This window comes from Camelus dromedarius, chromosome 9 (assembly GCF_036321535.1).
Source record: "Camelus dromedarius isolate mCamDro1 chromosome 9, mCamDro1.pat, whole genome shotgun sequence".
NCBI lineage: Eukaryota > Metazoa > Chordata > Mammalia > Artiodactyla > Camelidae > Camelus > Camelus dromedarius.
This window is the reverse complement of record NC_087444.1, coordinates 72,178,668-72,206,167: the sequence shown is the minus strand read 5'-3', so window position 1 is coordinate 72,206,167 and position 27,500 is coordinate 72,178,668. Positions and strand designations below refer to the sequence as shown.

Here is a 27,500-nt window from a genome sequence, read left to right as displayed (position 1 = left end):
CATCTGTGTGTCCATTACTCCTCTTCACCTCCAAACCTCCATAAACAAGACAGGTGTCTGCTGCCTGTTGCCTGGTGAGCAAGCTGATGAGAGGAATTTCATATCTAGTTCCGCTCTGCACTTACACAGACATTTATCTGTTGTAAGTTTATCACTGTATTAACCAAGTCTTTTTCCTCTACTCTTATGCTTTGACATCTGGGACTTGATGCTCCTCCCAGGGTTGGGCAGTTACTGGAGAAATGGAACAATGCTTGCTCTTGAAAGTTTTTTAAATGCAAGCCAATCGACCAATCCAGAGCCCACACCCCCACCTACCTCCTTTATCAGGCTCTCACACCCTGGGCCACCATCCACCTGCCCTATCCACCCAGGGCCAGCTCCCAGACAACTAGGGGTGCCCCTTTACCCCAGAACCTGCTGAAATGATTCAATCTAGCCAATTCTCAGCCTAAGCACCCTGCCTCACCCACTCCTTCCCTGCAGAAACCACAATAAATGCTCTTGTCCATTGTTCCCTGTCTCCCTCACCCTCTGCCTCTGGATGGACCTGGTGCTTCTTCAGGTGGCCTCCCCCATGGTGTAACATGTCCCCTTCTCTTGGAATCTGTGTTGGGGCACAGACTCTGGTCAGAAAAACTTGGGTTTCAATTTATCTTGAGCTTTCTTGCATGGCTTTAGGCAAGTCACTTAACCTCTTTGAGCATCACTATCTTCAGCCAGAGAATGAGAAGAAGATCATGATAAAAGTACAGTTCATAATCACTTATCTCCTCTTCTGAAATCCAAAAAGTTCTGAAAGAAAAAATTACAAAAAAAAAGAATTGGAAGCAAGATCTAGACTGAGATGAGGCTACTTCTGGTCTTAATTTATTTCACTTAATGTTCAATATCCTACATGTCCCTACTATTAGAATACCAATGGATTTAATTACAGGAGCTGCCCAAACCCCTCTGTGGGGGTGAATTACACAAATAAGATACAATCATTGTATCACTTTTCTAAAATCCAGACCTCTCTGAATTTTGAAACACATCTGGCCGGAGAGTTTGGGATCCAGAATTGTGGACCTCCAACACCATACCTCCAGGGACGGGAAGATACAATGAAGTGATGAGTATGAAGGACTTTGCACAGTGCCTGGAACAGCTCGTATTGTTTCTATTCTAGATAAACTGTTTCACCTTTCCCATCAGTCACTGGAAGCCTGAGGGATAGAAAAGAACTGTGTGTCTTGTGTCTTCTTGGCCGTGAGCTCTGATAACACCACTTTTTGAAACAGTGCAGTCCTGGAAAACATCAGTCAACTCATAGAAGTGGTTTTCATGATTTTTTTTTAGCATATAGATTAACTTAATTTGTTTTCCAAATTAAATCTACTGTGGAGCCTTCCAACATATCAAATAGCAAGCTATAATTGTATTAGCATACATTTACTTCATAAGCTCATATATGTACAATATAGCATGAACCACAAAGAACAATGAAGAGTTTTCATTAAACTATGTTTGAAAATGGGGGTTTACAAAGGCCAGCTGCAGCCTTCAGCACATCCAATTTACTTTGGGTTTGCTGTGTACCAGCCATGTCTTGATCCACGTAGATAAGTAGCTTCAAATGGTAACCCATTTTATGCAACAGCTTGTTTTGCAATCTCAGGAAATTCTTCCACTGGTCCAGAAAAACTCCAAAGAGAAATGGTCTGAGATTTGGGTTTTATGGGCAACCCTGAACAACCACTCACAGTATGGATACAAACGTGAACATTGTATGTGAAACACCCCAAGCCCACAAGAAGCACAAAACGCGGTCTTAATACTGCAATATGATGATCGGAAATGTTACGCTGTCCTTTGTTATTATACAACGATTGTGCCTTGATGGGAGACTAGCACGCCACGAAGGAATGTACCTGAGGTTTGTGTAGCGTTTATTCAAACTGAGGAAATAATGAACCAAGTTGTACAATATTCTGAGTGAGGACACCTAAGCTGGAAATTTACAAGGAATACAGAGATCAGTAGAAACATACAAACTCCTAGACCATGGATGCACTTGTAAGAAGTCCCAGTATATGTGTGGGGATGGCAGGAAAAGCTTTATCCCAACCATTGCACAAAGAAAAAAGCTGTTGAGGCTGATAGTAGAGAACCAGCTTGGTGGAATGGACAAAAATCAGAGTCTTCCAGGTTTTAGGTGATGTCAAAGCAAGTGAACTCTAGAAATTCCTCTGTCTTGACATCTGCTGCGAATGCAAGGACCTAAGGGGAGTTTCTGACTGCCTGAGGGTGGGTTGCTTGTCTGCACCCTGGCTGCCAAAGTGGGGCTATAGTGAAGGAACTTCCATCTTTTGGCTTTGCAAGAGGGGCAAAATAGAGTAGCTTTGCAGAAATAAGAAAGGGGGTTGGATGCTGGAATTCACAGACATGACTGATGCCCACCACGGTAATACACTGGGGATCTCCACTACTACAATTTGGTAGGTAACAATCTGAGCCTGTTTCTCTGTGTATAGATTGTATTCTTTAAAATTGCATTTTAGAAAAGAAGTTCAGCTCAAACATTTGCAAATCCCTAAACTAATGGAAATTTGCAAACTCACAGGTCAGATGTCCTGAACAAGAGCTCTGTCTACCCAGGGACATATGGATTTTACTCAACTGGCTTTTTTGTTGTGGTTTTTTTTCACCATTACAGGGGACTTGTAGACTTTGGGACTATATGTTGTTAATCGATAATTCTTGAAGGTGACCTCTTAATTATCTCCTTTTGGAACATTCCCTGGAAGGCTCGCCTTTTGTTCTTTAGAGTGGAGCACAAGTTAGAGCTTCTGGGATTTAATTTGGGGAGACCCCTATCCTCACCCCAGGTGCTAATCAGAGCAGAAAAGACTCACGTCTGACCATCTCTGTAAGGGAGAATCAGCGTGTCGAGAACAGTGACAGCTTTTTTTCAGAGTCACACAGAGCAGTGAGGTCCTCAGACATGGTGAGGAGGCAGGTCAATTTCTAGCCATGGTTTCTTCCTGCCACGTGCAGGAGAGTGGCCCACTCCTGACAAGTTTGTGCCAGAGGTACATTCGCGATACATCCTTATAAAAGACAAACAACGGTTCTGTACTTCGCAATGACAGGATATCCAGCAGAGCCCAAAGCTGGAGAGGGCTGGGTGTCCTCCTCCCAGCACACATCCAGCAAGAGGGGCTGTCCCCAGCGTCAGGCCGCCGGGTATGGCGAAGCGGATGGCGGCTTTTCTCCTCAGCACCCATCTCCCTGACACGTTCTTCCTGCTTAGCTTTTCCTTAACTCTGGTAACAGACCTTCTGTCAAACCTTGGAATTCCGGACCCTATTTCTCTTCGATTTCCCGCAAACACCTGTTTACGCAGGCGCTGGGAGCAGCCCGCGGTCTCCATGGCAACAGTCTGTCGCGCTGCTTGGCTCCGACAGCGACTGCGCAGCTGCTCTCGCGGGGTCTCCGGGTTATTAGACGTTGTATGCTGATCTTTGAGACCCTTCCTCACTCAGAAGTTACCCTCACCCACTCCAATAATATCCACGCGCATGCTCAGGTGTTACTCCCACGCTCTTAAATGTGCACAACTACTCAAATATTACCCACTCAAGCTTACTCTCGTTCTCAGATGCTACCCACACGCTCAAGAGGTCCCCGCGCTCACTCATATGTATTCAAGTTTTAAACAACTCAGATGTTACCCGCAGCTATTCAAATATTTAATATGAGTGCTGCGAGGGCAAGATTTGGGTCTGTTTTGTTCCCTGCTGTATCCCCAGTGCCTGGAATAGCCCCTAGTGCACTGTAGGTGCCCGGGAAATATTTGTCGAATAAATAAATGATCCGTACTCAACCAGCTCATATCCACGTCTGCTCAAAGGGTACCCACGCCCACTCAGATGTGTGCGGGTAACTGAAATGTTACCCACGCGCTTATGAGTGCCGTGAAGACAATAAGTTGCATTGGATTTGCTCCGTTCCGTACCCCCAGCTCCTAGGATAGTGCCTAGGACATGGTAGGTGTGCAATAAATATCTGGATGAATGGATGAGTGATCCACGCTTAACTAGATATTAACCACGCCCACTCGGATGGAACCCACATGTTAACGCAGAGAAAAATACCCACCTTCATTCACACTAGTCGTTACCCTTTCTTACTCAATAGTCAACCATTCACTTGGATGATAGCCATCCTCACTCGCATTCCTCAAACTTACTCAAAGGGTACCCACCATCCCACAGTCGCCCCACACACCCACTCAGCTGACACCCACCTTCACTCAGCCATCCCCACGCTCAACCCACGTCACCTCACAACTTCTTGTCATATGCATGGTGCCGTTGTTGGTTTTTCTTGTGCTTCCAGTTGTCTTTCTTGCCATCACCAGCCTTGCTCTCCTTACCAGTGAAGTCCAGAGGTGGCAACCGGTCCACCGCGGCGGTGGTCCCAGCCCCTGGCGTCTCCCCCAGGCGAGCCCATCACACTTTCTGGCAGGCAGCTCTCTGAGGCCCGTCACTGTCAGCACAGTTCCTGCCTCAAGACCCAGGCCACATCCTCCACCGTCCTGCCGTCGCTCTGCAGGAAGAAGTTCAGCTTGGTCAGGGATTCAATATCCTGCTTCTGGGGCAGATAGACCGCTCTCCACCAGTCACCCTTGCCCTGGATCTCCCTGGGCATCACGGCATAATTGACGTCCTCCGCCAGCCTGATGATGGCTGCCTTGGATCTCTCTTCTTCCAGAAAGGCCTTCCCAGCCACTTCAAACTTGCCCAGAGGTTTTAGGGGGGCCCGTATGATCTCTTCGAATTCCTCATGATTGTAGTCTTCCGGGATACCGAGGATCATCAGGGACTTGGAACTGTCCACCTCGAGGGCTTTGCACCCATGCTCCAAAAGTGCGATTTCCTGGACGCTGAACTGCACCTTGCCCAGCTCTCTGAGGCAGCAGTATGCTGGCTGGTGCACACCTGAGCTGCCTTGAGAATCCAAAAAATTATCCAGGATGCCATGATCCCTTCCCAAAAGCTAAGGAAGAGAGAGGCCTTCCGGGGCCCAATCTGTCCACCTCTGTCAAGGATCCTCAGGCCCTGCACAGTGTCCAGCCTTCTGTCACTTTCCTCTGAGGGGGCTTTTGGGAATTCCTAGGGACTTACGCAGAGTGAAGCAGGGCTATCTGCCAGCAGGCTCGTGGAACTTGAGTCCTAGGCAAGGCGACACCATTGAGGATCTTAAGATGCTGTTCCTTCCTTCTTGGCGGTTGTCTTCAAAGGTCTCGCAGGCCCTGGCAATCTCAGCAGACCTGGGACTGCTGATCACCCTGTGTCTTTTGTCACCGGAGTGTCGCGGGTGGGTGCCCGGCAGGCAGGGCGGCTAGTTCTTGCCGCTGGCCCAAAAGCTGCCCTCACTGCCCTGTGGCCTGGCTAAGACAAGAATGTGACCGCCGCACTTGCTCCCGCAGTGACGTCACCTTCTCCTTCCTCTCTGCGCCCCGCGGTCACCATGGCAACCGCTAGAGCAACGCCTCTGCCATTGGCCTGGGTCAGCCGCATTGAAATCAAGAGTCTGAGGGGGTCATTCAGGGGTGAGGGGTCAGCCTCCCACCTTCAGAACTACCTTCTCTTCTCTCCTCAGAAAACAGTTGATTCTAGGGGACAGGGAAGATACAAGATGAGCTTAGAACAGTTTTGGGGTCGGAAAGTAAGGAAATGCTCAAAGAATGATGACAACAGGTGAAGGACACAGAGCCAGCTTGAAGGGTTCCCATTGGCCGAATCTAGGACAATTTGAGCATCAACGTTAAAAATGAGAGCAACAGATCATAACTCCTTGAATAAAATAAGTATCTGTATTAAGTGGTTGAATTTTTACCAGTCTATGAGTTAGATACTGTTTGATTTAGTTGCTCATTCATTCAACAAATACTGAATTACAGCGTAAACATGGAAAAACTTATGATTATTTACTGTGTGCAACATTTTACTTTGTCTTTTTTACGCTTTATGATTGTCATGGCCATAAGTTGATTATTTTTGCAATAGAGGCAGCACAATGTTAGCCTAGCATCTATTGAGAAACTTCTCTCTCTCTCTTAAATGTCAAAGATGCTTCCCCAACTCTCAAAGTCTTTTCTCCTCTGGGTCATCTTGAGCAGACCAGACAAGTGAATGCTTGAACTTGAGGGCATGACTGGCAGGGACCTGGGGATGACCCAGGATGGGAAACATCCTTTACCTGAGAATCAACCTGGACTGCATATTTGGGCTGTCTGTGAGACTTTACACCAGCACCTGACAATGCCGCCCCCATCCATCCATGAGCACCAGCACTGAATGATGGGTGTGTTACATCAGTGAGAACGTGAGCAGTATCTGAGGAAGAGTGGATGGTGATAGAATGACCTTGGACAGTGCCTTGGGGAGATCCATTGTTGGCTGGTGGGAAATGTTTAAGTCAGGGACCACCAACTGCAAACCTAACACGGCAATGTGGTCTTCAGATTGGTTTCATTTGGCCAACACTATTTTCCAAACAGCTGAATCCATAGCCAACTTTTAAATTCAAAATTTATAAGAAATTACAGATTTCTAGCTTCCCTTAAAAATGAGAGACTCTATCAAAATCAACCCTCATTCTCACCTAGTTAAAATCTGTTGGGGTTGAGAAGCTTTGCCTCCCTTTAGATCAAGCACCTGCTCTCTAATTTTCCACAGACCCCACTAGCCCCTATTGTACCACCTGCCATTTATGACAACATGGATTGACCTTGAGCGTATTATGCTAAGTGAAATAAGTCAGACAAAGAAAGATAAATACCATATGATCTCACTTATATGTGAAATCTTAAAAAAAAACAAACCCCAACAATCCAATCCAAAAATGGGCAGAAGACCTAAATAAATGTTTCTCCAAAGAAGACATAAAAATGACAAATAGGCACTGAAAAAGTGCTCAATGTCGCCAATTATCAGAGAAATGCAAATCAAAACTACAATAAGGTATCACGTCACACCGTTCAGAATGGCTATCATTAAAAAATCCACAAATGATAAATGCAGAGAGGGTGGGGAGAAAAGGGAACTCTCCTACATGGTTGGCTGGAATGTAATTTGGTGCAGCCACTATGGAAAACAGTGTGGAGATTTCTTTAAAAACTCAAAATAGAGTTACGGTGTGATCTGGACACATTTCCACAGGCAGCTCTACTTAGAAAAGATACATGCACCCCCCCCTAAAAAAGACACATGCACCCTAATGTTCATAACAGCACTACATACAATAGCCAAGACATGGAAGCAACCTAAATGTCCATTGACAGATGACTGGATAAAGAAGTTGTGGTATATTTATATAATGGAATACTACTCAGCCATAAAAAGAATAAAATAATGCCATTTGCAGCAACATGGATGGACCTGGAGATCATGAATCTAAGTGAAATAAGCCAGACTGAAAAATACCATGTGATATCACTTATACATGGAATCTAAAAAAAAAAAGACACAAATGAACTTATTTTAAAAACAGAGACAGATTCACAGACATAGAAAACAAACTTGTTACCAGGGTAGAAGGGAAGTGGGAAGGGATAAATTGGGAGCTCGGGATTTGCAGATACTAACTTCTATACATAAAATAGATAAACAAGTTTCTACTGTATAGTACAGAGAACTAAAGTCAATATCTTGTAGTAACCTATAATGAAAAAGAATATGAAAAGGAATATATGTATGTACATGTGTGACTGAAACATTATGCTGTACACCAGAAATTGACACAGCATTGTAAAGTGACTTGATTTCAATAGATAAACAAATAAAATGAAATGGAAAAAAAAGAGAGAGAGAACAACAAGGTGGGCAAGAATTTAATCTCTAGAGGCCTAACCTGAGTTCAAGTTCCAACCTCCCCACTCCCTGGCTGGGCAACCTTAGACAAAGTCACTCAGGTCCGTGGCCTCAGCTTCCATGTCTGAAAATGGGCTGATGCCGGACGAAGCCCCTCCCTCGCCAGGCACCGCGAAGTTTCAGTGAGATACTCAACACAAAGGACTCAGAATAGTACCCACCCCGAGAGAGGTCCTCCTGTTCCTTGTGCCAGTTATATTTTGTAATCGTGTAAGTGCGCTCAAAAAGTTAAATGTCTGTAATAAAGAGGCTGACTCTCTTTTTGAGGTTTGACCATCGACAGCTTTTAGATCACCCGCCCCATGTCTGGGAAAGCTCACAGAAAGGTCCACTCACTCCTGCCCTTGGCAAAGGTCAAAATTTACAAACCCTCCAGCCCAACCCACTGTAAAGGCCCAACCCACTCACTCCAGTTTTGTTCAAGCCACCAGACTGGCTTGTGCCTGCCCTGGACTCTCTGGAAAAATCCCAGCATGTGAGTCAGAAATCTGATACCCTCTTGGTGCTTGTGGCATCATCATCCTGATTTGAGGTGAGCCATTGATTTCCCCCAACCACAAAATCACCTTTTGTGGGGTAACTACAAAACTACCTCACTATAAAAAACGTGTGCTCATCCAGGCATCAGTCCTGTTTATAACAACTGGAGACAAAAACTTGTAGGATGTCACAACGGGGAGAGAGTTAACTAACATCTATGGCACTGGTTCTCAAATTGTGTTTCTGGGCGCAGCTGCAGCAGCCTGGGTCCCCTCCCCAGAAACTGGTGACTCAGAACCCCAGAGAAAGGAAATGGTTCTTAATCTTGGCTACTCACTGAAATTCCTTGGGAAGCATTTTAAAAACTGGGATGCCCTGGCCTCACCCCCAGAGAGTTTGAAGCTGGTGGTCTGGGGAGAGGAGTAGGCATCAATAATTTTAATAATTAAAAAATATTAATAATCAAAGCTCTCCAGGTGACTCTACCATGTGGCCAGGACTGAGAATAATTTCTACTCCAAAATTCCCATTTCACAGGCAAGAAGGAACTTGCTAAGTCCCCAGGGCAAATTGGTGACAGAGTGGAAGTAGAACCCAGCAGTCCCGATTCCCACTTAAAGCTTCCTTTCATTACATATGGCAGCCCTGAGCCCTGTTGTTATTTATTATTATTATTATTATTATTGTTATTATTATTATTACTGTATGCCATGGAAGGACTGATATGGCTTAACTTTAAAGGCTCCTATATTCTTTGAATTAAAACCAACATTCTAATAAGCAAACTGTTCTGCAGTAAAATCTTAAAATGGTGTCCAGGTGGCAAAATTGTGGAGAATTTTTCCATATTTATCGAGGTTTTTCTCTAGTAATTGTACATTACTTTTATAGTCAGATAAAGAATATCTAGATAAATGACACCGGAGGCAAGAAAACAAAACAAAACAAAAACAGGCAGACTAAGTAGGTGAGACGGCCATGGAGCATTTGAATGGAAACGCCAGCTCTAGCCAGAAGAAAAAAAAAGAAAAGAAAGATGTACAAATGATTCACTTTTCCCTTCAACCTCTAAGCTAAAAACCTTCCTGCTGTGTGAGTGGGTGGCCCCAGAGAGCAGCCTCATTCCTGCATAAACCTTATTTCAGTTGAAATAAAATCTCTCTAGTCCTGGGCCAGATGTACATTTTTCATCAGGGTGACTCCTGTGTCTTAATGTCCTCCACATCCCAGTTCCTTGCACTTAGGGCTTACATATCTGTGATTTTTGTTCCCTCCACGTGATATCTTCCAAGCCCACAAGAGAATATGATCTCTCTCTCTTCATACTGTAGCTTCAGTTTGGTTTACCAGTTATCTTTCCGCCACGTTGCCATCTTCCAGTAGGTATTTATAACGTTTGGCGAACATCAACGTACATTGAGAATTCAAAGAATTCAAAGACAACAATACATTTCTTGTTTTAGAAAAATAAATAAAATTGTTCACTCTCTCTCTCTGTTTTTTCCTTTGGTTAAGGGATTCCGATAAAAAAAAACAGGATTAGTCACCAGCCAGGACTTTTCTCACCACGTGACCCTTTCCAGACATTAGGAAGAAATACGATCAGCCTCCACAACACACAAGAGAGAAGCCTTCACGTGACTGTGTTGTGCCTTTAGGTGATGAGGTGTTTTTTTTTAATGCACACTTGCACCGCTCAGTTCAGATTTTCATGCGTGGAACATTCTAGAAAATAGATGTAACATTGATTTCACTGCTGTACCCCGAATCTGTGACTTTTTTTTTTAAGTTGTGGAATATGTAATATGCATACAACTTGTGCCCCAAACACAGTTTAACAAATAAATATATGATGCTATGACCCATCAAGAAACAGTGTCTGCTCATCACAAACTCCTCCCTCCCCAAGGGGGAATAATATCCAGTTTTGTCATAAACACTTCCCGCTTTTCTGTAGATTTGTATGTTTATTACCAAACTATGCATCTCTCAACGCTATAGATTTGACTATTTTTGAACGTTATATTAATGCAATCTTATCACATGGATTATTTTGCTGTGTGGTTGTTTTTATAGGAAAAATAAATTAAGCAAAGAAAAGGGACGTGGGCCTCCCAGTTTCTGGGCACGTTTCCTCACTTGGAATCTTGTTCCTTCTCTGAAGAGAGGTGGAGACAGCTGCCCAATTTTTTTGTGTTTTTTTTCGGTCAGGAGAAAGTTCAGGGCCTGCAGCTGGTGGCTGTAACCTGAGCCCCAGCTCAGATGAGAACACATCTCTTCTCCTTCTGCATAATCCCTGAGGTTTTGTCAATTATGTCCAGAGAGAGAGAGAGTTCAGAATGGCCTGGGAGAGGATAGAGTTGCTAGGCCTGTGGTATTGAAGCCTGAGGCTATGTTTTGGATTCCTGTTCTGGGCAATGAACCAAACAAACCAGACACTATGTCTTTGAAAAATCAGCATCATTGCAAACAAGTTGAGAAGTCACATCTGAATCCAGCCAACGTGGAAACCCACAGGGCACCACACACCAACTCTTCTCAGCTTTTCCTTTGAAATAGCAACAAAAATCAGCAAAAAACAAATCCATCCACATATCCATCCACAGGGGAAGAGATAATTAACTGATTTCAGCAGCTGTCACAGGTCATTGACCATGATCCACGGTAAGAAATACATTTTACTGTGACCCAGGACACACACACACACACACACACACACACACACACACACACACACACAGTAGAAAATAAAGCTTCATAAAACATATTACTACACAAAATGAATTCGGATAGTTTGTATTCTGTTATTCTGTTGGGGAAAATTGTGAAAGACCTTGAAGTGTATTAAAAAAATGACTAGAGTCTTTGCTGGAAAATTCGGGGTTGTCGAGCTCCCCTTTTCATGTTTTCCAATTTCATGGCGTCTCAGAATCTGAGCTCTTTACTCCTCTGTAAATTGCACATAACAGCAGTGCAAATGTCGTTGCCCATAGATACTTAAGTATCTGGTGGACAAATTCCTTCCCTCTCCCACTGGGGGAAAAGCCAGTTTTCTATGTATGTAGGTAATTCATTTCAGCCTTCTTAATGGTCTACCTGTGTGTCTTCCCTGTGGCTTTTTCCTTTTAAACTGGTTGTACTATCTTACTGAGTTATCTGATGAGTTTAGTAGAACGTTTGGCGCATGTCCATTTTATCGGTGTATGAGCGTTAAGATTTTATCTTTACTATATTCATAACCATAGATCACAGAAGAAATAATAATGGAAATTTGAAAACAGTTGGAGCTAAAAGACAATGGAAATACTGTACACTCTAACCCGCAGGAAGTTTTAGCCTTAAAATGTATTTATTAGTAAAGAGAAAAATTAATGAGTTAAGCATCATTTCAAAAAGTTCGGAAAAGGAGATGGGGACCTAGAAAAGAGAGAACAGTAGAAATCAATGAAACAAAGCAAACATACCAAAGAGAAAGGGAGGACAAAGCCAATGTCAATTCTGTAGAATAAGCGATGACACAAATAACTAACAGCAGGAATGAAAAGGGAATCAGTTCAGGTGCTGAAGACATCAGACAGATAAAATTATGAGCAATTTAATGCCTATAAATTTGAAAATATAAATGAAATAGACATGGTGGTGAACCTTGTGTGTTTGATACCCAGAGCAGATATTTTTTTTTTTAATGGAGGTACTGGGAATTGAACCCAGGACCTTGTGCACTCTACCACTGAGCTACACCCTCCCTGAGCAGATCACTTTTAATACCCCCAAAGTCTATTCAACAAAACTGTTTTGGGGAATAATCATGCAAATCATAGTAATGCCCCTCCCCCCCAAAAAAACAGTGAAAATTTATTTAATTGAACTTCTGATGGTAGTAAACACACAGATACACTCCAAAAATTGTTTAAATAAAATAAATATAATAGAAAAGAAGAAAAGAAATATCTTGCCTTTAAAAAGATGGTAACAGGATTCTCCATGCAGCATGAATCTGTGGGAGATTTTTACTGTCCACTTTTCAGTATTTTCTCGGCTCTATATATGAGATATATGTTGCTCTTTTTGGTGTTCCACAACCAGGTATAAATGCTTTATCATACTTGTACCACCTCCCTCCTGTGGGGAAAAGCATTCATTTCCCCATCTTGGCTGAGAATAATAATGAAAGCAGGCGTGTTCTGAGTCCCTGATTCATATGCAACATCCCCAGAATTCTACTATCACCCCATTTTGCAAACAGAGAAACTGAGGCTCAGAGAGATGGAGTGATGTGCTTAAGGTTTCCCAGCTCTGAGGTCATGGAATCTGGGTAGGAACCTGAGCCTGATCCATCAGAGTTGTCATAACCATCACCTTAAACCTCCTCCTCTCTTGCATTAGTGTATTTGGAGAATTTATAGCAAATCCATTCAATCAGACTATTCCCTGAGCCCTTCCTTTGTGTCCAGCCTGTGCTGGGGACACAGCAATGACCAGTGATAGCCCCAGCTCTGACCTCCTAGGTTCACAATCCAGTAAGAGAGACAGACCCATCTCCAGACAGTGGTGAGCCAGAGTAGGCAGAGGTGGGATGAAGATGCCTCAAGGGGGCTGTGGATCCAGCTTAGGCAGTCAAGGAAGGCTTCCTGGAGGAGGCTGAAACCTGATGGACAAGGAGGTGTGATCCAGGTCAAGAGTGACCAAGGCTTGGCGGAAAGAAGCCCAGGGCACTTGAGAAAGTCTAGAAAAACCTTCAGTGAGTGAAGGAGTCCAAGCTGAACAAGAAAGGGAAAATTCCAGATCTTTGCCAGAGCTGCTTTTGGATAATCATGTATCTCAGTACTGGGCATAAGGTCTGGTCTCTGGCTGGCAGGTGGTGAAACAGAGGAGGGTCTCTGATGAGAGCAGCTGGCAGTCTTGGCCAGGCCCAGCCCTGTTCAGGGAGCCCTGTGGATGTTTGTCCTCCCCAGCCTCCTCTGCTAGGTTCTAGAGCCAGGGTCCCCAGGCTGCCATGATCCTTTTTGCTGGGGGTCCAAGACCCTGGCACAGCAAGCCAGACAGATGTAAATTACAGTCCTGGCTTCCCTACAAACTAGATGTGTGGTTTCTGAGCCTCAGAAGTCTCATCTGCATAATGGGTTGATAGTCTCTATTCCACGTGCCTGTTATGAGGGTTAAATTCAGATCAGATCACACCTTCACTCAGATCTCCACAGTGTCTCCCACATTCCTCTGAGAGGAAGCCAAGTCTTCCCAAGACCCTCATCCCCCTTCTCTGATCACATCTCCTACCCTCTCCCCACAACCCCAACCCTGCACCAGCCACACTGGCTTCCCTGCTGCTCGTCAGACATCTCACTAGCTCCAGCAGGCTGTTTTCCTTGTCTGGAAAAACTTTACTCCACCTAGCTGCAAGGCTCACAGATTTTTGTCTGTTTTGTCCCCTGCTATATAAAGAGTGCTAGAACCATGCTTAATAATAATAATCATAATAGTGATTTTATATTATATTAATATAATAATGGTGATGGTGGTAATTATTACAAGAGTCCCTTGGTATATTCAAGCCCTCAGCCCAATCCTTGAGTTCACCCCCTACCTCTGGCCCTTCCAGCGTGCACTGCAGCCAGGTCTACAGGGATTGTCATAGAATATGGTTCTTATTGGCTCCTAGTGTCTGGTGATTCTTTTAACTGGACCATCAGGGAGAGGGAATTTCAGAAGTCTCCTGGGAAAGCTTGTCAGGCTAGAAAACACATTTTTGTGGTAAGGCCTGTTATAAGCAGTGGAGTTTTTAAAAAAATGTATGTGTGTGGGATGATGGTGGTGGGGAGAGGGGAGAAGGGACTTGAGCTGTGAATACTCCTACCTCAGTTTGACTGGGGGACCTGAGCCTAGAGAGAGGAGGCAGAGAGAGTGCAGATTGGAAAGTTTCCCAGGAATGGCCACCCACAGGATTTATGGCCACCTGGAGTGACTGGCCTCATTGACTGTCATAGGGGAAAAAAGTCTCCCTCCGAGGCAGAGGAGGGCGGGAGCCTCTCATGTGGAGTTTACTATGTACCTGTCTACACTGATGAATAAGCTCTCCTGTGTGCTGGCTTCCTTCCCAGCACTGCAGACACAGAAAACCCTCTTTCTTTCTTCTTATTTATTTATTTTTAAAGGGAGTGTCTCACTTTATGACTTCAGAGTTACAGTGGTTGTTCAAGCGACCCACTCCGTTTCCAACCCAGGACACTCAGCGGACACACTCATTTACTCATTCAACAAAGAATGAATAACTGTCCCTCTGTGGTGAACACTGTCTAGGTTCTGGGGATACAGTGGTGGAACAAGACAGGGGAGGTGCCTAGCCTTGGGGGGCTTATGTTGTCATGGGGAATACAACTCTAGATAGTGTAAGGACTATCATTCAAACACTTTGGGGATTGCTTGTTATGCAGTGATGCTAATACGCTGATAAGCCAACGTGAAATGACAGTGGTATCTGGGAATGTGTGTGAGGGGGAAACTACTGTAGACAGGTGGAGTCTGGTAAGGCTTCTTAGAGGAGTGACATTTGGACCAAGGCTTGAATGACAAGGATGAAACCACATGAAGGATGCAGGGAACGGCAAGTGCAAATATCCCAAGATGAGAATCATGGAAGATCATGGCTGGAAAAAACTTGAGTGAACAGGGAGATGTTTTGATTCTTAAGCTGGGATGGCATGTAAGCACTCATTCTATTATTATTTATACCTTTTTCACATATCTAAGTATTTAATAATGACAGTTTTTTTAAGATTATGAGAATAATTATTTAAATAGAGATCATGGTACAGATTCATTTGGTTAAAAATTTCAATAAAACAAGAAGGAAAGGGTGCCTCTTGCTTACCAGTTAACAAGATGAATTTTACCTTTTAAAGGTTATAGTAGAGGATATTTTATGAGAACAATTATGATTAAAACCATAAAATCCCATGGGGATGCATTTTACTCTTTCTGTAAACCATGTTAGCAAAAAAAAAAAAAAATACCGAATATTGAAGGCATTTTCTTTCTTTCCTTAAAATTTGTTTTTCATTATGGAAATTTTAAAATGTAAATAAGAGTAGAGAGAATAGTATAATGACCTCCGTCTGTAGCAGTTTTCTACTCCAGCCGTTCTGGTTCTGTGACTCACACCAGATGTTGAGCTTGGCAATCTAGGGGTTAGCGGTGAGGGGAAAAGCCGTGTCACTGGGACTTTAGCAAGGACAAACTGAAGAAACTGGACCAAGAAGGAGCTCTCACTGCACAAACTGGATAGAATAAGCCAGATGAGTCACAGAACCAGCACGGTGGGTTATTACAACTTACTCAGGAGAGGGAATCTGGGTGGGAGCCCCGAGCTCCTGGACCTTCTTTGTGTTTAATATTCACGGAATACTGTGGGTTCTCATTTAAAATACACAGGAAGACAAATAAACACCTAAAGGTGATACATAGAGAAAGAAGGTGCAAAGGTAACCCAAATGTGTAGATGTAGGTGGAAGGGTTGGGGCTGCAGGGATGTGTTGTTATGGAAACTGCAGTTCCAAGTGTTGTCATGGAAACCACAGTGCAGTCTCCGATCAAGAATGCTTCAAAACTATTTTTAGATCCACTGGTAATCATGGTGGTTCAGTGACAGGAAAAGGGGCAGGCAGCTGACTCTGCTTACACATTTACACACATACACTCACACACATATACACACATATATCCATACATATACACGTATGTGTATAAATATATACTTATATATTCCTTTATATATATGAACAAATTTAAAGGTTTTATTTCCTCAAGTATTTATTTCTTTATCTTGTAAGCACGTTGGATCTGCTTCTCTGATTGAACCCTGATTGAAACACTCTTAGGCATCCATGCAGTGAAGAAAGAGGTAACAGACCTGAGTTGTCCAAACCCTGTACATTCTAAAGAGCTGATTAGCCCTTGACTGGCTCCTGGATAAACTCTGAGCCTTAGAGTATCCCATACCAATGATGTAATTTATGCTGGGGGCCTCGGGCCATGCAGTATCACTTACACCTCTTAGAGGGGCTGGAGGTCAACCACACAGGTACTCCATGCCTATGTGACTGACCCAGGAAAAAAAAAACCTCCTGGGCACTACAGCTCAGGTGAGCTTCCCTAGGTGGCAGTACTCTGTATGTGTGGTCAGACTTTGTTGCTGGGAAAAGTAAGCACTGTCCATGTAACTCCACTGGGAGAGGGTAGCAGAGCTCGCACCTGGTTTTCCCCCCAACTCTGCCCTATGCACCTTTTCCCTTTCCTGATTTTAATCTGCATCCTTTTGTTTTAATAAACAGCAATGCTTTTTCTGAGTCCCGTGAAAACTCCTAGAAAATCATCGAACCTGAAGGGTGGTCTTGACACAGCATCTCAAACCCAGCATGGCCCAAACTACACCTCTGACGCGCCCTCTCCTCTCATCCCCAAATCTGTTCTTTATCAGACCTTCTCCATATCAAAATAAGTGCCATCACCCTCCTTTTAGTTACTAACCCCAGAAACCTGAGGTCATACTTGCTTAGTTTCCCTTGTGCCTCACATCCTATTCCATCAGCAAAAACAGCAAAAGGAGGGTATTTATATTAAAAATACTGCAGTATAAGATATTTACAGAAAAGTGCACCTATCATAGGCATATCGCGTGCTGGATTTTCACAGTCAGAACACACCTGTAATCCAGAACAAGAAATAGAACTTTACCAGCTCTCCCTGCCCCAGGGAAGTCACACATTTCAAGTCAGTAAACATTCCACCGGAAACCACTCTCGCGACTTCTAACAACTAGGTTAATTCTGCCTGTTTTTGTACTTCATATGAAAGGAATCATACAGTATGTGCTCTTGGGCTTCTAGTTTCTTTTACTCAACATTTTTCAAGATTCATCTATGTTGTTCTGAGTGGTTGTAGATCATTCATTGTTTAGTATTTTATTGTGTGAATGTGCTACAATTTATCCATTATTTTGTTGATTGGTGTTTGGGTGGCTTCTAGATTTTGGCTATTAGGAATAGTGCTGCAATGACTATCCTTGCCCATGGCTTTTAGAGAACACATTTCTGTTGGGTACACATGTAGCTAGGAGTGAAGTTCCTAAGTTGCAGGGTTTGCATATGCTTTGCTTTAGTTGATATAGCGAAAGAGTTTCAGTAAGCGTTCCAACTGATCATCTGATCAAAACACTTTTTTTTCCTTTTTGGAGAGGGGAGGTAATTAGGTTTGTTTATTTATTTTTTAATGGAGGCACTGGGGATTGAACCCAGGACCTCGTGCATGCTAGGCATGCACTCTACCACTGAGCTATGCCCTCCTCCCAACTTTGTATTTTTTTGACTTTTTCATTTTATCCATTTTCAATCAGCAAATATCAACAGCTCCTTTGAGCTACCACTGGATTTCAGTACAACTTGCTACAATCCTCTAACAAGACCATCCCATCGGGCAGCAATTATGTCACCAGTCTTCTTGTTAGTTTCCTAGATGGAATAGTTCAAGCATCCCAGAACAAATTCCAGGTCATGGGAAAGATGGTTTAAGAGGAATGTTACTCAGCAGCGGAAGGGCCCCTGGAACTCTTGTCTTTACAATAATAATAGTTTACTATGTGTCAGGACCAAATACATATTTTTCTTTTTACAAAATATTGAATGCTGAGTATTTGGTCACAGGCAAAAAAAATCACCATCATCAAATGAACTTTAGGGAATGTAAGAAAAAATCTGAAATTCTATCAAATTTTAAAATTTTTATCACAATTCTTTTTTTTTTTTAACTTAGTAGCCAATTTTTAACATTTGGCAGTATAATTTTGTAACACAGTCAGCTACTAGCTTGCTCCTCTGGCTACTCTACTGCCCATTTATGACACTAAATGGCTGACGAAGGAACAAGACATATTTGACGAGCTCTGCTTGCTGATGATGACCTGTCACCAAACTATCAACTTTTCCTTCCTTGCTAAAAGTAACTGACAAAAATAGATTTATCTTCTCTTCAGCTGACAAGCCAGAAGATCTAGGTGATGGCAATGACGCTATTTCATTGAAACAAACCCATGAAGTGAAACTTTGTGCACTGCTAGAAAAAGCTACTTTGGGGAATATTTTCAGGGACTAGAGATTGTTGCTCTTGTTGTCTTTTGAAGTGATGTCAATCATCAACAATCCTAGCTGCACTTTCCCTTTGCAATATCTTTCTGTTATCTATGGCTGCTTAATAAGTCAACCCAAAACTTAGTGGCACAGAACAACTGTTTGTTACAGGCACTGATTCTATGGGTCAGGAATTTACACAGAGTAAAGCAGTGATGGTTTGTTTCTGCTACACCATGTCTAGTCCTCAACTGGGATGATGTAAATGGTTGGGGGGTGACTCAAATGGTTGGGGGTAGAATCATCTACAAGTTTCTTTACTCCCATGTCCCAGTACCTGGACTGAGGTCACTTGAAGGCTGAGCCCAGCTGGGAACTGTTGACTGGAGCACACATCTGGCTTCACCATGTGGCTTGGGCTTCCTCACAGCATGGCAGCCAGAGGAGAATTGTGCTTCTTACTTGGAAGCTCAAGAACCCAAGAATGAAACTGTCCCAATGAACAAGGAAGAAGTTGCATGGCCTTTTATAACCTAGCCTGAAGAGTCACATACCTTTCCTTCCAAGATACCTTATTGGTTCTATCATTTCCTGTCTACCACACTCTCCTTTATAAGCAGTTACAAGTCTGCTCAGATTCAAAAGGGAGGGGACATAGATCTTCATCTCTCCATAGGAGGTTTGTCAACGATTTTATTGCTATGTTTTAAAATCACTGCATAATGATACACATTCATTCTTCAGCTGATTCATAGAATTTCAACATGTAAAACACATGGGATTTTTAAACTCTAGTTATGGCTAGAGTGTTTACTGGAATGTGAATATTCAGACTGAACAATTTGAATGTCATCAAAATATGATGGGAACTTGGGCAATCAATCACACAGATATTGATCGTGTCAAGTTCAGGCATGCCAGAGATGACAGTGAAATGGATGTTTGGCTATCTGGCCTTGCAAAGGAATTCCAAAATGGAATTCAAATAACAGATTTTGGTTGAATACCCAGATCCACTGCATCTTTCATACATGATCTCCCTGAATCTTCAAGATGTCCAGATCAGGAAACTTTTTATTGGTATTCCTATTGTGGAGGAGAGGAAGGAGCTCAGACAGCTCAGATTACTTGTGTAAGATCACAGTTAGGAAGCGGTATTGCTAGATGTATTAGTGACAACTCAAACCGAGACACTGAGGAGTGTTTTTCTTCTTCTTCTCCTTCTTTTTTTTTAGTTTAATGGAGGTTCTGGGGGTTGAACCCAGAACCTCATGCATGCTAAGCACGTGCTCTACCACTGAGCTATATCCACCCCCTCCCTGAGGAGTGTTTCTTAACTGTCAACAAAGGTGTTGTCTGTAGGCAGTGAGTTGAGGAAAGAAAGGTGAAGCACTATCCCCAAACGTGAAAGGGTAGGGACTTAAAAGTTTCTAGAAGCTTCTGGAAATTTCTGTAACCTAAGAACCGAAGCTGAATGAATGGTTGGGGGTAGAATCATCTACGAGTTTCTTTACTGTGGCTTTCGTTATTAAAGCTGCTCTTTCGTCTCACTGTCTGATTTCCGGTGTCTCCCAAGAGTCCTGCTGGCTGAACCCAACAGGAAGGTAGAGGGGAAGAGGGCTAGTTGGTGCAGCCATAGAAGTCAGCAACCCCCACCGCCATCCCAGCTCCACGTTGAATAGAGACAGGTGGAAAGACTGCGTCTGGAGGGGCAGTCGGAGAGCATGCAGGCCCCTGGCTTGGGAAACAGCTAAACAGTCACACTCCCACCAGGCTACCCAGGTCCAATAGCACGGCTAACGCGCTCGCAGGTAACCACCGGTTGCCATGGAGACCGCGGGCTCTGCGCAGCCAGGCCGCGCGGGAGCAAGTACGCAAGCGCGCGCTGCGACGCCAGCCTTGGCTGCGCGCAGCTGCCCGGGTCGGGGCGAGACGCCGGGGCCGGAGTAGGATTGGACGCTGGCGTCCCGGCCCTTGGCCCAGAGCAGCCGCGCGGGGGTGGCTTGAGCAGGCGTCTGGCCGGCGGCCCATCCCAGCGGCCTCGCCTTGGCCCAACTGGGCGGTCAGAGGCGGGGCTGCCAGATCCCTGCCGGGCGGGCGGAGAGCCAGGCCCCGGGGAGGAGCCGAATCCAGGACACGTGTGAGCACCCGGGGCCCTGTGGGGAGGAAGGCCCTGGGAAAGCGCGAGGCCTCCTGCAGGCCAGCCGTGCAGGGGTCAACTGAGATCTCTGAGCCTTGCCGTGTTCCCGGGAATCTGACCCTCCTCTCCTGTCACCTTACAGGATTAATACTTAGGGACCGCTGCAGCATTGGTTCACCTGGTAGACTCTTCAGTACACAGGTGTCCACGACCATGGCGGTGAATCTTTTGGAGGACTGGTGCCGGGGAATGGAAGTGGACATCCACAGGTCTCTGTTGGTCACAGGCATCCCAGAGGACTGTGTCCAAGCGGAAATTGAGGAGACCTTGAATGGGGTCCTCTCTCCACTGGGCCCGTACCTCGTGCTCAACAAGATTTTTTTGAGAGAAGAGAATACCAAAGCTGCTCTCGTTAAGGTCGGTGAGGGAGTGAATCTGAGGGCTATACCCCGGGAGTTCCCAGGAAGAGGGGGTGTCTGGCGAGTGGTCTGTAGGGACCCCACCCAGGATGCTGAGTTTTTTAAAAACCTGAATAAATTCCTGGATGCAGAGGGCCGCACCTGGGAAGATGTGGTCCGCCTGCTCCAGCTTAACCACTCCCCACCACCCCAGAACCAGAATCAGCCTCCAGAGAACTGGGCAGAAGCTTTGGGGGTGCTTTTGGGGGCGGTGGTGCAAATTGTCTTCTACATGAATGCTGAGAACCGCAGCCGGGAGGAAGTGAGGGCTCAGGAGGCTGCTGAGGCCCAGGCAGTAGCATCCTTGGCTTCAGCAGCAGGGAAGAAGGTCAAAAAGGAGCCAGGGTGGGCTGTGGAGGTAGGCTCTGCCTTGAAGATGGAAAATCTGGATGGCTGGAATGACATGGAAAACGATGGTGACCCTCCCAAACCTTTGGTTCGAAAGGCTGGAGCTAAGACTCGCTCCAGGAGAAAGAAGCAGAAAAAGACTCCCAAGCAGGAACCAGCGGCCTGGAAGAAATCCAAAGGCAGCCATTCCAACAGCTTGGCTTCTTTGGAGGATCCTGAGATTGGTGATGCTGAAAACATGGAGATGTCTGAATGTATCAGGAGCAACAGAAAACCCCAAGTGAAGCAGGAGGAGTTGGATTTGAAGAAGCCCATAGCCAAATGTGCCTGGAAGTCTCCCAGCACCCCACCTGACACTGCCCGGGTGGAAGCCACACGCCCTGGTGTTGCCTCTGAGTCAGACCAAGATGGTGGTCCCGAGGGCCCACCCAAGAAGAAGGCCGTGGGCTGGGCCTCCACAAAGAGCCCTGCTCCCGTGAGGAAGAAAAAGAAGGTGAGGTTGGGCCCTGTCTCTTATGTCCTTGCTGATTCGGAAGACACCAAGAAGAAGCCTGTGATTCCAAAGAAAGGGCCAGGCTTGCGAAGGGATACATCGGTTCAGAAGGCCCCTCGGGGCCCACGGCCCGCTGAGTCGCCTGCCTCCGCCTCACAGGGTCCAGAGGCCAAGCCAGAAGGCTCCCCTCACACTTCCAATGGTGAGAATGACAGCAGAAGGTGTTGCAGTTGTGTCAGCAAGTGGATGCGAGGGGAGGGGCAGCAGGGGCAGGTGGGGCCAGAGGAACCCGAGGGGGCGGCGGTTCAAATGGTCCTTGAGGAGGACCCCAGCACCATGGAGGAGGCGGGTGACACATCAGTTGAGGTTTTAGAGGATGAAAACCCTGTTCCCCTCCCCAGTCCTAAGAGCCCCAGGGAAGGCCGACAATGGGGACACCTGTAGGGGCAGGAGGTGGCAGAGCAAACCCACTGACCTGTCGTTTGTTGACAAGTGTCTCTGTGGTATTCTCCAGTCATTCCGCTGCTTCATCCAACCCACCTCCCTCAATAAGAACTGAATCGGTTGGGGTTACAGTGTTGATCAGGGTGGGTGGCTTTGAGGGTGGGGTTTTCTGGAGGCCTGGTTGGGAGGTAGGAATGTTCAAGGACATGGAAAGTTAAAGGACGCGAAAACACTTTCCAGTGACACCCTTCCCCCCTCCCCCTCTTGAGCTGTTCTCCTTTATCCACAGAACCCAGAAAGCTCTAATATGGGGGACCACCCATACCAGAGGAGTTGAACGAAGACCAGGGAAGAAGTTCCAAGTCGAGAACCAAGTTTCTCTAGTCACCGAATGACTTTGGACTCTTGTAGGGATCCGGTTCTCAGAGGTAAAGGGTAGATGAGATCTTGGGATGGGAAGTCGGGGAGGGAGGTGTTCCCCTATGCCTTTTCCCCTGCCAGGCCTGCTTTTTCCCCTCCTCTCAGATGCGCCTTCAGAGGTTGGAGGGTCACTAAGCGGATTGGGAAAATTTTAGAATGTTCACCTTTAAACGTGGTCAAGGTCATTTTCAGGTTCATCCATGTTCAGCCTTTCTCCCCATCCACTGCTTCCTCTTCTGGATTGTCAACCTCTGCAGGGCCCGGCGTTTTAAAGAGCAGGAGGGCCATTTTCTCCCTCCCTTGCTCTCCGAGCTTCCACTACCTAGTAAGTTAAGCCAAGATCTTCGCTGCAGATCTGACTTCCTTGCTTCTACTGGTTTGCAATGTCCATCCTCCAGTTATCTCACCAGAGGGTGGTAAGGTTCCAAGAGTTAATTTTGGAGAAAAAGAATGTCCACTTAGGCCTTGAAGTGTTCAGTTTTAGGTTCTGTTAATAAAAATGGTACTTAGATTCCCAGGTGGGGTTAGACCCTTGCAGGAAACCTGCAGGCAAGAGGAGTGATTGGTCGGGAAGGACTCTGACTGACATTCCTGCTTTCCCACTTCTAATTCTATCCAGTGCCCCCAAGCTCTCAACATCTTTGAGGCTGAAGACCACATCTCACATAGGAAGAGAGGGGAGAATACTCTTTAAAAAATTAGCTGTTAATTTCTGCCCTCCAGATTGACAGTACACCATGTCTCCTGTGTGTGTGGGAGGCAGGGGAGGGGCCGGTTGCCTGAGATCAGTGGTTTCCAAACTGTTTTCCTGGGTAGGCCCAAGGAGTGCTCAAAGAAATCATCCGAGTCTATTTTTTGATGTATTTAAAAAAAAAAAGAGGGAAAAATGACTACTTGAATATGTCGTAAGCCAAACCTGTCACATCAGAGACTACCGAACATTACCTCACGTTCAGAAGTGAACTTGTTTGGTAATGGTGTCCGATCTGTTGATTCCGCCATCTATTTGCGTATGATTGAATTTCTTGTAAATGCAACCAATAGGAAAGGTTTGAAGTGGGAGGAGTTAGGCCCTGCGCACGCCCTGTCATATAACTCTCGGAAAGAAGTTTCCCGTTGTAATTCACATGCTCTCGTCCTGCTGTGATATTCATTTGTGATAGAAGTAAATACATCAACTCGGCACATAGTAATCAGTCTATCAGAGAGAGTTTCAGCCCTCTGCGTTTTCAGGGTCTCTCTTATGACTTGGATTTTTATGATCAAGAATGTGAACAGTTGTTAGATGTTGTTAGTGATTCAGCTTTGAAAACAAATTTCTCGTGACAATGCATTTCAAAATCCTGGATGAATCTGAGGATGCAGGGAAGAAAGAAATGGTTTTTATTTGTAGCCCTTCATCTGTGTACATCATGGTTTTACTTGGGTCTGAGCAAAAGAAAACTCAGGAGTGAATTGGATTTTCAAGGTGACGGATGCCTGTGGCTCTCCAGTTCCTGATTTCAGAATCAGGTCCATTAGGGCTTCATTGTGTGAACACACTGACATCATGATTAGTAAGTGTAACGTATGTGTTATAAAATAAAGTTTACCAAATTAAGTATCTGTCGAGTCTCTTATAGATGGAAGTGGCTTGGACTATTTAATTTGAGAAAAGGGTCCCCCCCACTGAACAACACACACTGTCCTAGATTCCCAGCCCTGTGTGGGCTGTCGTCAGAGCTGGGTTCAAGCTACAAGGGTCGTCAGTTTTCTGTGAGAGAAGAAGCCATCGAGATGTCTGTCCTCATTGCTATACAGCCTGCCACCACTGTGAAAGACTCCCCCACAGATCCTGGGGTTTCCAGAAGTTTCTAGAACAGGTAACTGGTGATGTGAATTACCTGAAAATGCTAGTTTATTTTTTAAAGCAGCTGGTAGATGAAACTGTGTCTTCCTCTCAAATAGAAGCTGAGGGCTGTCAGCTAAAAACTGAGTTGAGTTTCCCTCTCCCCTGCTAGGGACTCCAGAACCAGGACTCCAGCGCCAGCCACTGCCTGAGTCACCTGATGGACAGAAGACCCAAGGGAAGCTGGACTTTGAGGACAGGAGAGCTAAATAGGCCCTGGAGTGCACACACATAAAGACCCAGGTCAAAGGTTTATTTATTGGGTCCTTTCCTCTGCGCCTCTATGAGAAAAGCCATATTTGGCCAAGATCTTTAAGTAACTCCCACGAACCCTCCTTCCCTGTAGTTATACCCAGTCCATCAGTAAAGGTGAAAGGCTGACCTGGCCCCTAGTTGGGGGAGATCCAGGGATGGGGCTTCGTGGGGGTACAGGTCAGCTCTCCAAGGAAACCCCCAGGCCACTTGTTGGACGGGGTGGCATTCTGTTCCAGGCTGTGCCTCGGAGCAAGGCCCAGCCAGAGGTGCCAAGGAGAGGCTGTGCCCACCACCAGGAGGGCTTGAAGGTAAAGCTTCCTCATTCATCGTGCTTTCGTTTAGCCAGAATTTATTGAGCATCTGCCAGGGGACAGCCAGGAACCAGACAGTCCTGTGCTCCTGGAGCTGACATTCTTGTGGGGAGGTGGACCACACATACAGAGATAGGATGGTGTGTAAGGGGTGTTAAGTACTGCGGTGAGACGTGATGCAGGGAGGGTCAAGGTGAGTGTGTATGCAAGAGACAGAGAGAGAAAGAGAGAGATGGCTGTTCTATATAGTCAGGGAGGGCTTCTCTGAGGCGGTGACGTTTGAACAGATCTGAAGGAGCTGAAGGGTGATACAGGTGGCTGGCCAATGGAACAGCGTCTTGGGGAGAGGGAACAATCAGTATGAAAGGAGGCAGGAGGGTGCCTGGTCTGAGAAAAAGTGAGGAACGGAGGGATGTGGGGAAGAAGGGAGATATTTCTGTATGGATGGGCTTTGACTTTAATCTGAGTGAGTCAGGAGCCATGAAAGAGATGTGATCCTGCTTAGATTGTCACAGGCTCCCTTGCCCGTTCCCACTTTCCACCAAACCATGGCTCCAAGGAGGCACTCTCTCTGCCCGTTGTTGGACCTGTGGGTGGTAAAGTGTCATCCTTGATCTGAAGAAGGGATGCTCAGGCACCCCAGCCGGTGCAGTGTCTTCTGGTTCTTTTACAGGACCCTGGGCATCTGTGTCTGACACTGGGTAGGAAAAGCCCAGTCTAGAATCAGTGTCCATTCCCATCAAGACCCGTGTGGAGCCCCCAGGGCTGCCAGCGTCAGTCTCACGCCAGCAGTGTTCAGGGCCTTCCCAACAGAGAACTGCCCACACGGCCAGCCCCTGTCTCTCTTGTTGACAGATACAGTTCTCACTGGCATTTTGTGCCTCAGGGTGCAGAAGGACTATGTCTAGATTCAGCCCATCTCAGCACTGCTACAGTGCCCTGTACTCACTCATCCCTTGGACCCCAGACACCATCTCAAGGGAGCATGTGGGGATTTCTGCTTGTGGGTTCCAGCCACCTTCCAAACCTGGGAGTTCTGACAGTGAGACAGTGGCATGTCCCACTGAATGCCTGTCTCAAATTCCCCTAGGGATCTCCACATGTATCCCACATGGGTGTCCCTTTAATAGGCCAGATTTCCAGTGCCTTCCTGCCTGACCATATGGCCAAGCCATTGGCCATCACTCATGAGTCAGTAAAAACCCAAACATAGGGGATTTTACCACTTTAATTCTACCACTGTTGGAAAAACAGCCTGCAGTTCAGCCCACCAAGCTGATTTGTCTTTCCCTCCTTCCACTCTCTTCTTTCCTAACTAATAGTAGAAGGGAAGCTTGCTACTGATGGAAGCCATCTTGCCACCATGTGGCAGGAAGTGCAAAGGCCCTGAGACAGGAGTATTTCTTGTGTGTGGGAGGCCAGTGCAGCTGGAGCACAGTGAGCAGGAGGGCAAATAGCAGGAAGAGAGGTCAGAGAGGATTGACTTTCTGAACCCAAGGTGATACAGAGGAAAGCAGATCCAGAAGAGAGAGAGAGAATATTGTTTACATTGTGTGAGAGGCTGGCTCCAGCCATGCCTGAAAGCCAGAACTCTTGGATTTCTGGGTTACATGAATCAATAAATACCTTATTTTTTCTTTTCTTTCTTTTGCCCATCCCCTCTTTCCCCTCCTCCAGCAACCTGAATTAGCTTATTTCATACGTGAAACTGTCCTGATTAATGAAACTACAAAAAGGCATACGATGAAAACTAAATCACCTTTCCACCCTAGATTCCAGAGGTTTACTAGTTTCTTTTATATCCTTCCAGAGAAGCTCTCCGTAGGTAGATTTATAGCATTCACATGCAGATATATTCTCATCTCCTTTTTCACTCAAGTAGAATACTATGCACATTTTTCTTAACCTAAAGTATCTTGGAACATATCTTGGATAGTGTTCCATTTTTCATCATCTGGCTGCATAGACTCGGTGAGTGGCTTCAGGTACATTTGTAACCTGCTGCTCAAAGAGAAGCCTCAGGAATCTGGCTCGCCTGCCACTCTAAACTTTGTTCTCTGAGTTGGTTCCATCCTCAGGCCAGCTTCTCCATGGTGACAAAGGTAGCTGCCAGCCCATAAAGTTTGATCCTTAGAGCACCAGTAGAAATAGATGTGTTTTCCGATGGTCCCAGTCAATGTCCCAGGGAAGACTTCTTTTTTTTTTTTAATTGACATATAGTCG

General features: G+C 45.4%; 2 protein-coding genes across 4 annotated transcripts; one reads left to right on the top strand and one right to left on the bottom strand.

The window, feature by feature from the left end:
- Positions 1-770: 770 nt before the first annotated feature.
- PNMA8C (PNMA family member 8C) lies at positions 771-20,875 on the bottom strand. Its single transcript, XM_064490016.1, is given in 6 exon segments — positions 771-795; positions 4,292-4,495; positions 4,498-4,539; positions 4,542-5,043; positions 20,291-20,713; positions 20,801-20,875. Coding segments are annotated over 5 exon segments (1,209 nt in total). The 3' UTR covers positions 771-795; positions 4,292-4,328.
- Positions 20,438-27,500, top strand: PNMA8A (PNMA family member 8A). Of its 3 annotated transcripts, XR_004138995.2 has the most exons (4): positions 20,438-20,660; positions 20,803-22,161; positions 22,693-22,831; positions 24,824-27,500. XR_004138995.2 is itself a non-coding variant. In XM_064489434.1 (3 exons), the coding sequence occupies exons 2-3, from the start codon at positions 20,874-20,876 to the stop codon at positions 22,738-22,740; spliced, it is 1,134 nt and encodes a 377-aa protein (XP_064345504.1). In that variant the 5' UTR covers positions 20,438-20,660; positions 20,803-20,873; the 3' UTR covers positions 22,741-24,423. The 3 variants fall into 3 exon arrangements, 2 of the variants coding, with proteins under 2 accessions (XP_064345504.1, XP_031314791.2); XM_064489434.1 differs by lacking the exon at positions 24,824-27,500 and having other exon boundaries at positions 20,803-21,959; positions 22,693-24,423; XM_031458931.2 differs by lacking the exon at positions 24,824-27,500 and having other exon boundaries at positions 22,693-24,423.

What these genes read in the sequence shown, in the direction of transcription:
- PNMA8A (XM_031458931.2), top strand. Translation starts at nt 20,874, where the DNA reads ATGGCGGTGAATCTTTTGGAGGACTGGTGCCGGGGAATGGAAGTGGAC.